Raw genomic sequence first — 12,511 nt, forward strand, 5'->3', positions numbered from 1 at the left:
ATGTCAAAATTTGGACTCACTGGTATATAGGACTTTTGTGACTAGTTTTAACTCCATTCTTATGTTTTTCTGCATACTGCAATATCTTCTGTTTGTCGTCTTTTGACATGAATTTTCCGAGCTGCCCATCAAGACTGTTTATTAAGACGTCTTAAAAACGTCAATGTAAATACTTTAGTGCCAAATGACTTGGAGACAAATATAAATGGGAAATAAACTGGAAGAGTGGCCACATGTGGTTGCTTGAACCACTTGCACACTTCATTAATTTGTGTCCGATGTGCTGTTGGTGGAATTTAAGAAATACATGGAATGGCTGGGGCGTTCCAAGGAAAGAACCTGTATTGGATTGCTATAGTGATCTTGTGAGATGGAAGACAAAATAAATTCTTGATGTTTATTTTGCATTAATGTTTATTTTTTTGATTTTTTATTTACTACTATGTCTAAAATGAATGTCAATAAAAAAAACTAAATAGATGAATGGAAAAACATATACATGGAAGGAGGGCAGGCTCTTGCAATACAGCCAAAGGGAGATGCCTGTCTGCTGGAGGGAAACCAGCACCAACAGAAAGAAAAGTCAGTTCAGTTGTCAGGTTTATTGTTTGGATATATTTCACATTTTCTGTTGTAATGTGCTAGGTGAGTGATGATCATTTTAGATAACCATTACAAACAAATGGACTAAACAAAATGTTAAAAAGGAAACGTGGTTAATTGCACTAACAAAGCAAAGAGAAATAGTGGATCTTTTAATAGAACTTCACAGAAGAAAGTCCGTATTCAGGCTCATCTTCTGAAATTTAAAAATAGCTACAAACTAACAGGCTTGCTTGGAAAGATTACTGATGCTTATATAAAACTAGCTGTGTAAGCCCGTGCTGTAAAAAGCCTGGAGTCCTAGAAACTATTGAAATCGTCAGAATAAAAACTGAAATGTAGAGATGTCATTTAATTTGAAAGGAACTACTCTGGGCATCTCTCTCCTAGGAGGATTCATTTTGCTGATGTGCTCACATCACTTAAGTATTAGCGGCGAGAGGAAAAATCAAAGGGGATACCATTTGCCGATGTTAGCGGCTAAGTAACTTTGTCTTTCTTCTGAGGTTTCATTTTGTTGATGTGCTGGCCCCGCTTGTGTTATTAGTGGCTAAGCGAGTCTTCTATTTCCTCAGAGGTGGAGCCCTTACCCCGACTCCACCTCTCACTTTTGGGCCAGACAGACGCACACACTTCCACGTGTAGACGTTTATATAAAACACTAGCAAAATACCCGCGCTTCGCAGCGGAGAAGTAGTGTGTTAAAGAAGTTATGAAAAAGAAAAGGAAACATTTTAAAAATAACGTGACATGATTCTGAATGTAATTGTTTTGTCACTGTTATGAGTGTTGCTGTCATCAAGGATTTGATTATCATTATTTCTTTCAATCATGTTCGTATTTGGAGGATGTGTTGTGTTCAAGTTACATTCCGTGTTTGTCAACCGTTGTAAAGATAACAGGTTTCATTCATCGAAGTGTTCACTACCCAAATCGCTACTTGTGAATCTAAGATGTTTAACAGGCATTCCTGGTACTAACTTGTGGATTTGACTACGAATATTTAGCAGCAGCGTGTCTATGAACTTGTGGAATTGCCTGCGAGTATTTAGCGACAGCGTCTGTATGAACTTGTGGATTGGACTTATGGCAGTGGAGGTCTGATCTGCTTTGAATATAATGTATAGTACCATTAAATCCTTTACTGAGTTAATTATTGTAAAACAATACAATGTATTCAAAAAAGTAAACAAACATGCAAAAAGTAGCACAGACAAAAGTTCCAATACACATCCTCTTTAATAAAATCCCTGTGTGCGTCCAGGTGTTCGTGTGTATGTGTCTTCTGGTAAAGTGCATGCACGGGCCGCACCGCACATTGTACCGTGCCCCGCCCATGCACTCGGCACGTGGATGCACACACACTGGAAGCCGGGCATGCAGTGAATGGCCTAGCCGCCGACGCGCACGATAAGCAAAGAAAGCACACACACTGGAAGCTGGGCACACAGTGAATGGCCTTGCCACGGCCACGCATGATAAGATATAAAGGACAACATTGCTGGGGAGAGTGCTGATTGGGTAGTCGCGGCAGCGCACATTAAATCCGTTGTTGGGGAGACGCCTCACAAAATAATCAGTTGCACGCCCCCACAGATTAAAATACTTGCTGGGGTACTGCACAGTACTTGCAGGGGAGACGCCACAGGCACGATTATAAGCAACACGCCACACATTACATCAGTTGCTGGGGACACTCTGCTGATTGCCCACTGTTGTGACAGAAAATTAAAGTCATATTACGGACATCAAAGCCAGTATTAGTGTCAGAGAAAATTACAGGCATTTTATGGAAATACAAACCAGTATTACTGCAAGAGAAAATTAAAGACATATTAAAGGATGCATATTACAGCCACATACAAGCCAGTACTACTGTAGGAGAAAATATTACGGACGGATCTACTAACAACATGCCACCCAAAAAAAGGACACGTCAAGTAGGACAAAAGACACAGACAATCAAATCCTATATAAGCAACATCTCCTGAAAGAACGGTCAGCTCAACAAGTAAACATCAACAAAAGAAACGCTGAAAGACAAAGAAAAATACGAGCAAACAGATCGATTGAAGAAAAAGAAAATGACTGTCAGAAAAACGCTAAAAGAGAAAGACTCAGAAGAGCAAACCTTATAAAAGGTTGGCATTTACTTGCCAGAACCAGTATTCAGTCATGGTCAGTTATATGTTGCATTATCAAGAGTTAGAAGTTTTCCAGATGTTGTTGTCAAGGTTGTAGAGATTCCTGAACAAGGCAAACTGTTGCCAAACTCAGACAGAATATTTACAAGAAATGTTGTCTATAATGAAATTGCACAGAAAAATTTCATGAGGTAAAAAAATTGAAAATTTTACCTAAATATCTTCTTCAGATATTGTGTCTTACAGATTGTTACAAAGTTTTACACTAAGGCAATATTAATTATACTTACTGTATTGTCATATACGTTTCTATTTTATTTTTATTATTATTTTACTTTAGGCTTCTTGAAAAAATATTTTTGACAAAAAAAAAATTAAGACAAGAAACAGAATGAGGTAAAGGTCCCTTGCCATTTAATATAGACTGTTCCTATTAATGTTTATGCACTACTGTTCTAGCGCCCGTCATTGTAACGGGCTTAATGTCTAGTGTATGCATAATAACATAAAATGATACTCTGGATAGGCCAAACCTAACCAATAATCCATCACAGGAATATTTGCTCATAAATACAATGATTGAAGTTATAACTAAGTATATTTAAAGTTCCAGAAAGGAAATCCCAACCTGACCTCATATTCTTTAAATATCAAGGGATAATTTAGATTATGGTGGTTATTGAACCATTAAGAGTCAATGATCACAATACAATTAGTTTCCAGTGCAGCATTTAATTCGAATTTTGAGCTGATGCAGAAAAGATTCATTGCCTGCAGGACAAACTGTGCTTGCTATATGAGAGATTGCAACAAGAAATTTCAACTTAACTTTTCAAATTATCTAAGGTAGTATCTAAAAGGAAATTGAAAAATTCATAAAGACAAAATATTTTTTGTGTTTGCACATTTTAATCAGTAGCCTGCTAACAAGGTAATGCGTTCATCTTTAGAAATATTGGACCAAAAAGGATTTTGACTAATTCAGATAGTCTATTCTGCATTTTTAGTCACTTAAACAACTTAAATTAAGCACAGACACACTTTAAAGAAGTATGAAAAGTGGTCTAGGACAAAAGATGCTGCTGCTCTAAATTATTTTTTTAAGTCTTTTCTTTGGCAATAATCATCCTTTATCTAGAATTCTACAGAATGTCATAAATCCTGTCAATAAAAAGTATGTTAAAAATTATATGGGAAAATCCTAGAAAAAGAGGAATGTTGGCATTATACAAGGGAAAAGATTTTCCCAGGACACCACAGGACATCAGGTATCCCAACAACCAACTGTTGATTTTCTGCTGATATCAAAGGGCAGGAAGGGCATAAAGGCCAGATTGCCATAAGTGTAAATCTGCTATATATAGTGCTACCCACACCACACCACCCCACCAATCAAGGCCAATTCCACATGAATAGCACTAACTGTTACATGCCATTCCCTTATTATGCATCACTGAGTCTAGAGTTGAGAGTTTTGGCAAAGACTTAATGACAGAGCCAAAAACGGAGATGAGGTAAAGAGTGGGGAAAGGAAGTGAGAACTAGGAGGTCTGAGGCAGGTGGATTTACATGGCAATTGAAAGGCAACCTATCTAACAGAATGGGAAACAATAGCAAAGCCAAGCTGGGCAGCAGGAATTACAGTAGTTTACCTCTGTCTTTTACTTTAAATTTTTCATCCACTTCCTGTGCTTATTCCTCATTTTCATTTTGGTTTTAACACACAATGATATTGTTAACTAGATCTCGGGATTTCTGCCACATCGAAATATTTGTTTATGTAAAAATTAATGTATATACATATTTATTTTCCCACCAATTTATATACTCATATAGCCTTTAATCCACTTAGTTAATCTGTTTTATGAACCCGCTGCAGCTAGTGAAACCCTATCCTGATAGAATCGGGTGAATGGCAGTAACAAGCTATGGACTGAAGTTTAGTCCATCACAGGGCACACTCTGATATAAGGCCATTATAAAAAGAACAACTAATCTAACACACAAATGTAAATGTATAAGATGTAAAAGAAACAAAACTGTACATGGACCAAGCCCATATGGAAAGCAGGAGAACAGACAAATTCCACACAGATAGCTGGAACCAGCAGTACATTTATTTATTTGATTAATCATCTAAAGTATTCATGGCTTTTTTTCCCTTGTACATTTTTGTTTTACTATGCATTATACATTTTAAAATGCTACCTTTGTGCCAAGTTTTGAAGAGTAATTTAATATTCAAGACTGAAAATCTAAATTATTGTACATTTATCTTTTTTAAGCACTGGGAATGGGTTATGAAGGAAATGGTTAGTACCTAACTGCAAAATAACTGAATGTCTGGCTGCTGTGCCTCCTCCCAGAAAAGATGTTGACACATAAAAAGCTGCCTTTGCAACTAAAATTTAAATGTTTAACTATAAATTAAAATTCCAGTGCTCTTCTGTAAATTTGCTGGCCCTCTCTTATAGTTATATTTTTTAAATTATGCCTAGTTCTTAATAGTAAGCAGCTCAGTGATTTTTTTATGTGAATGCCACGTGTTGTGCTACATTGGATTTCTCATGCTTCAGATGCTCTGCCTCATTTCACTGTTGTGCTCATAATTATCTCACCACATTAACTTTGAGGGAGTACAGTATAATGTTTGCTTATGCCAATACAATATTCGTTGAAACACCAATTCCAAATATGTTCACTAAATTGGAGAAAGGTTTAGAAAGAACAACTTATGAAAACCACTTAGGAATCCTAGCGGAAAAATACAAGTAGTCAAACATTTTCTTTACATTACTACTATTTAGGGACTAAAGAATATATTGTTCAATTAAAAATGATTTCTAAATATCTGTTTTGGTGTGGTCCTTGTCCAGGGTTTAGTGCAACCTTGCATTCAATGCTGCTGGGATAGACTCAAATCAACAAAGACCACAAATTGGATTATGCAGGTTTAAGAATATCATGTTATTCATATACACATATACAAATATACAGGACCGTGGTGCAAAATATCATTTTGTTTACCTCTTCAAAACAGCACAGCACAAGCTTCTCACCTAATGTACCAGACAACACAGCATCAGTAAGCTGACTTATTGTTCTAACTATGCAACACTAGGAATGTTTGAAGTCTACCAGAAAAGAGTTACTCACTAATACCCAAGAACGACACACTTTAAAAGAACAACACCTCTTTAAAATTGTACTTAATGTGGGAGAAAGTGCATTGTTGGCAAGCATTCTGTTTATTACTTAAAGACCTACTTTAAAAAAAATAATCAAATCCTACTACTGTCCTACTTTTACTTAACAAAAATGTGGAGTAAACTAGTTGTTCTGAATCAAGGCAAAACTCTGTGCTCCTCAGTTCAATGTTCTAAATTGTTATGGCCATGCAACTAGGTCAGAGCACTTCTGAAATAGCACGGCTTGAGGGGTGCTCACAGTCAGCCGTGGTGAGTACATACTGATAGTATTCCAAATAGGGAAACACCACAAAATAAATGTTTGATGGTTAGTACCCATAAATGTGACAAACCAATGGAGGCAATCCTGTCTGGTATGAACTAACAGAAGGTCAACTGTGACACAAATGGCATTAAATATTAATGATGGCTACGGGAGTAATATGTCATGACACACAGTGCATCGAACCTGACTGCTTATAAGACGACGTGGCCACATTTCAGTCAAAGTGCCCATGCTACCTTTCTCCTATATAGAAAATGCCAGTGATGGGCACACAAGCAAAGGAACTCAACCTTGGTCTGATAAATCCCGTTTTCTGTTGCATCATGTGGAGGGATGGATTTGTGTGCACAGTCTACCTGGAAAGAGATGTCACCAGTATTTACTGTGAAAAGAAGACAAGTCTGTGAAGGAAGTGAAATGCTTTGGGCACAGTTCTGCTGGGAATCTCTGGGCCTAAGCATTCATGTGGATGTTAATTTGACACGTTCCACCTACATTACCTAAACACTGTTGCAGACCAGATCCACCCCTTCAAGGCAATAGCATTACCTGACAGAAATGGAATCTTTCCACAGAATATTGAGCACTGCGACACTGCAAAGATTGTTTGGGAATGGTTTATGGGATATAATGAAATCTTAATCTAATATCAGTGCAATAGTTGGAACAAGAACCTCCCAAATTATTGACATTAAAGGATCAACTGCCTTGACCTGGTGCCAGGTACCATAAAACACCTTCAGTCCACGGCTTTGTGTGCTGGAGGAGCAGAAGCATTATAGGCAGATGTTAGTAATGTTATGGCTCATCAGTGTATACAGTAAATATTTCTTCATATACACTATATTTATTTGTATTTTCTATTTGAATATTATATCATGTTCATTCATTTTTTATAATATACCATGGGCTTTATTTTAACAAGACTGTAACTGTGTACAAAAATCTCAACTTGTAAATGGCACTGCTCTATATAAAACAAATTACAGTACAACCAACTACCCATTCATCCATTACCAACCCGCTATATCCTAACTACAGGGTCACAGGGGTCAGCTGGAGCCAATCCCAGCCAACACAGGGCGCAAGGCAGGAAATAAACCCCGGGCAGGGCGTCAGCCCACCGCAGACAACAAACTACATCTGGAATATTATACAATATTCAAGACATTAACAATGCTAGACAAAGTCTAGAGAAGAGTAACTAGACACATTCAAGGAATGAAGGTCAAAAGCTATTAGCAAAGGTGAACTGATTAATCTTTTCAGCATAGGCAAATCAACTTGAAGACGGCACATGAAGAGACATCCAAATATTATACAATATTTCTAAATACAAATAACTGCAGATGCATATAAACATTATTGTGGCAGTGGATATGAAAAGCCCACACAGAACAGACATGAAACTAAACAAAACAAAAAAAGTTAGGTGGCAATGCTTCTTAGTACAGCATTGGCCCATCTGTAACTGCTATGTGATTTTTCATGTCTTAAACACATATCATTTGAATTTTACTGATATTTAATATTTATCCAAGAATTTATTCGCTTCCTGTTTTATGTTGCATACTGTATGTTTTATTAAATTCTTAAATGTGATGCCAAGAAAGGGATATTTAAAAGTATTTTAATTCTTATTTCAAAATATATGCAAAAGTTAATAATGAAAGTTCAGAGAACTAATTTTAAGAACAGTATAAGACTAACAGAATTAAACAACAAATAAACCTGTACATTAGACAAATGAAATGACTACAATGACGATACAACTGAATTAAACAAGCAAAAGCAAAAATACCTCAGCTAGAACTTCTATGACATCCCCAATCTTCAGCTCGAGTTCATCTTCATTTTGAGGGGTGTAGCTGAAAGCTACTTTACATCTTCTTTTTCTAAGTTTATCACCTGTTAACAGAAAAATAAAGTGGACACAATTTTAAAATGTATTTTACATATGAAAGAGCATTAAAACAAAAACAAAACAAAAAATAAATCAAAGGTACAAATAATAACATTTGTAAATATTGCAGAAGATAATACAGGTATTGTCTAATCCAAAAAGGACACTAACTGTTCAAATGCCAAATATAAAAGTTACCTAACTACACATTAAATATGGACAAATTCAAAAAAAAGAATGGACCAGTAGCAGGTTAACAAATAAAAAAGGATATTATAACAATGTATGAGAAACAGAACATTTTCTAGAATGAGATAACTACAGTTAAACTATAAGCTGTGTACTTTAAATTTGTCTTAGACCTTCTGCCCAGCTTGTGCACTTGGGTAAAGCTTGCATTATCCAAAAGACATGGATAAAGCTGGAATTACCGTAGATCCCGGAATATAAGCCGACTCGGTATATAAGCCGACCCCCTTTTCTACCTACTAAATTACATGCATTTGCCGATGACCTGTATTTAAGCCAACCCCCTTCTCAAAGCAAAATTTTCTAAATTTCCTTAAAAGTGTCTCTTCAGGTATATTTATCATGTTTATCGGCGAGAATTTGAGACTGCCGGCATTTTTGATGGAAGCCAGGAAATGATTGTGGAGAAGTTTGGTAAAATGAAACCTTTGTGTTGAAACTATATACGCAAATACGGCACATTGGCGGGTGGATTTCCGGAGACTCGTTATAAATTTGATTAACTTAAATACACAATACAGTGGACCCTTGACTTAAGAACTTAATTTGTTCACGAGGGCTGGTTGTAACTCAAGACTATTTTTCCCATAAGAAATAATGGAAATACCCATAATGCGTTCCAAACCTCCCACTGCAACACTTACTTAACCTTTTCATAATAAAAAAGGGTTTGTGTAATGTGCATAATTTACCAAAACACCAACATTTTTCTAATGTACTAACCAAAAACTTATAAAAAGTGTCTAGGCTACCAGAAGTATGCTAGATTAAGCTAGTAGCATGGCGGCACACATGGTCGCAGCGGCTCAGGGCTCTCCTTTTCAAAGCACTTTTTTGTTGTTTTTGTACTTTTTTTTTTGCTTGTTTGTGCACGATTGGTTCGGCGAACATTAGCTACACCCATCAGAACCTTATAGACATCGGTGTCCAGAGCCAGACATCTGTTTCAAGTGTTTTTCATCACACGCACAACATCCCAGACAACATAGCGAGACCAGTAGGCTCTCCGTGCATTGTTGTCGAGTCTAGGAGACGACGCAGACGGAGGTGGGAAAGGAAGCAGAAGCGGGGCCACAGATCCGGCGTTATGCTAAGGCTAAAGAAACAACCATACAAGCCCTATACAGAACATTTTTTTGCAACTTCTTTGTATCTTTTTGCACCATTTGTTTATTTACTTGTTGTGTTCTACACATATGGCTGCACCGAAGGAGCTGCTTTTAATCTCATTGTACATGTGTATAGTGACAATAAAAGGCATTCTTTTCTATTCTATTCTATTCTAGAAACAACAATTTCATACTGTACTCACCATTTAATTTGAAATCTTTGGGCTGCAGGAAGGGAGGAGGAGGAGAATGAAATGGAAGGTGGTTATTGTTTAGAAGGAGCCTCCTTATGCAAATCTTTTCTTTGTAAAATTGTCGAGATGGTGGATTTCGACATGCTGTACATATTAGCAAGATCGGTCACACGAACAGCACTCTCATATTTCCACACAATTTCCATCTTCGTTTTGATTGTGATCAAGCTTTCTTTACCTTCGGTACCTTCTCTTCCTTCCTTAGCAATTATGTGTCTTGCTTGCATGGTCTTAGTGAATTATATATATACGTAAATCACTGCAATGACCGAAATTACATCCCCAGACACATGTATTTGGGCTCTGACTGACGCTTACTAACGCTCTTGGTTGTTTTTTTACAATCGCGCAAGTGGATACACGTGACCGCATTCGGGTCGTAACGCAAGATGTTGGTCGTAAATCAAAACAAAAATTTTTATTTTAAACTTTACGATAATTTATTATAAATTTTATTAATAAAATCAACAACTAAAACACTTTTTTGAATAAATTCTTTATTTAATTTAAAGTACCGGCATGCAAAGATACTTTTTCATCTGAAAGATGGCGCTGTGGTTTCATCATTAGTTACTTCCGTATTCATTTGCAAAACCGGCATTGCGCTGGAAATCTTGACTCTGAAACGATACTCGTTGTATAAGCCGATGCCCAAACTCCAAGCGAAAAATCTAGGATGAAATTTTTGGCTTATATTCCGGAATCTACAGTAAATATGAGTTTCTAACTTTACTCAGGTAATCTTAGGTTTATTTACCTGGATAAAGCCCTGTTGTAACAAAATGTTACTTCCAATTCCAGTTTTACCCAGGTCTGTTGGAAACCACGAACTTCACCCAGGTAATGCAAGGTTTATCCAATTTTTGGCCTTTACCCATAGCATATGCATTGATCAGCACTGTTATGTAAATTCAGTTGTTTACAAAATGGACCTCTGCCCTTATTTATTTTGACCATTCTGATCATTTTGTAATAGACTGCTCTGATGAATGCTCTCCCTCTTCAGCATTTTGCTGTTACAGCAAACAAAGAACACCATGCATACGTTTTCCTCCTGCCTGATTACTGGCTCAAAGAGGAATTATCAGGCTTGTGTTGTAGGCAATAAGTTTCTTTCTTTAATTAACATGTTTGATTTCTACCACACTTGTCCTGCATTCTCATCTGACTTTAACCATACAGCTCACCATTAAGATGACCTCCAAACAGACAATGTTTGGAGAAGTGATCTTCTAGCCACCAATGACAAGCAACTTCGTCAGGCCTTCTTACAGATTGAGTTACCAAACTACAACTGTACAATAACCAGCTCACTAGCTGCATGTGTTAAAGGTGATTGGTCACGACAAGCAGTCACACAACATACAGAAGGAACAGAAAACACCTGTTGATAATGCACTATATTGCTATTACTGCAATGAAGTTCGACATTTCAGGTCAACGATAAGTGTTGCCTTTATTTTACCATCAATATATTTGAACAAGTTAAATTTACAGGTTTACAGAGTGTATTTTCATGGTATAATGTAAATAGTATTTCAATCCAAACTAAAAATATATAATTATTCATTTTTATTAAAAAAATAGAAATAATAACAAGTAAATTGGGCATGTGGACATCATTTTAAAATGCAGAGTTTTAAAACTAGGGTAAACAGCCTACATTACACATCCTAAACATTCATTTTACTATAAAAACTGTACAGATATAGAATTATTCTTTCCACTATTGTGACACTTCTGTTGTCTTAGATACCGAAACAAGTCTGCCAGTCTTTTACATTACAAAAGAATCAAATGGCTTTGTTTTTCTCCAGAATTCTCATAAAAACAAAACTGAACTAAAAAACCTTCCATGATTAGCTTTATTGGAAGTTTAATTGATCAGAAAGGTTAAAGGAGTGTATTCTGAATTAAATACATACAAGATAACAACTTTTTCCATTCTTGCCCAAAAGTAATACAGAACCATCTTGGACACAATCTCATGACTGGATATCATACACACTTGCCATACCACATTTTCATGAAAAAATGTATACTTTAACTTTGTCTGGAAGAAGCAGCCATCACAAGCAAATGGGACATATATTGGGAATCAAGGCCATTTGACTTTAAGACAAGTGTGATTGTGTACGCAACAAAATTATTCAGATTTACTGCTTGTACAGCTTAGCATTGTTTTCAATATCAGCCCTGTCTTGATAATACAAAGTAAAGTTTTACCATTGTATGTTTAAATGAAAAAAAACAAAATATTTAAACAAAAATAATGCAAAATCACTCTTAAATTGGAGGAGCTGTATCTGTCAGAAAACATAGGGAAATATTGACTGACAATGAAAAAATTACTCATTTTAATATTCCTTGATATTCTTTCATTATGTTCCTAAATGTTTAAATCCACAATAATTGAAATTTTAGGACACAAATAGCAGTGCAATGGAAAGACTTGCCACCTTACTGGTCCACAGTTCTGACCGGATTAATGTTTTTCCTGTATCTGCATCCATGCTTTTCCACAGACTTTCCCATTTTCCTCCAACATCTCAAAAATGTAGAATTATAGAATGTTAACTAAAGACACTAAATTATCTGTATGAAGAAGTGCAGACGTGTACAGGTATGCCTACCTTGCACCTAAGCATTGCCAGGACTGGTCTCTAGTCCCCGTGACCCTGAACTAGATTAAGCTGCTTTAAAAAAGCAGAAAAGAAAACCTAAGACTGTACTATAAATACTGCAAGTGCAAATCCATCCATATGCACACAATTT

General features: G+C 36.2%; 1 protein-coding gene across 1 annotated transcript in view; it reads right to left on the reverse strand.

The window, feature by feature from the left end:
- Positions 1–12,511, reverse strand: part of sh3kbp1 (SH3-domain kinase binding protein 1) — a 338,963-nt gene that overhangs the window by 174,003 nt on the left and 152,449 nt on the right. The window contains 1 exon segment of the mRNA XM_039745542.1: positions 8,023–8,129. Coding sequence (XP_039601476.1) covers positions 8,023–8,129 — 107 coding nt within the window.

The sequence above is a fragment of the Polypterus senegalus genome, chromosome 2 (assembly GCF_016835505.1).
Source record: "Polypterus senegalus isolate Bchr_013 chromosome 2, ASM1683550v1, whole genome shotgun sequence".
In the NCBI taxonomy this organism is placed as follows: Eukaryota; Metazoa; Chordata; class Cladistia; order Polypteriformes; family Polypteridae; genus Polypterus; species Polypterus senegalus.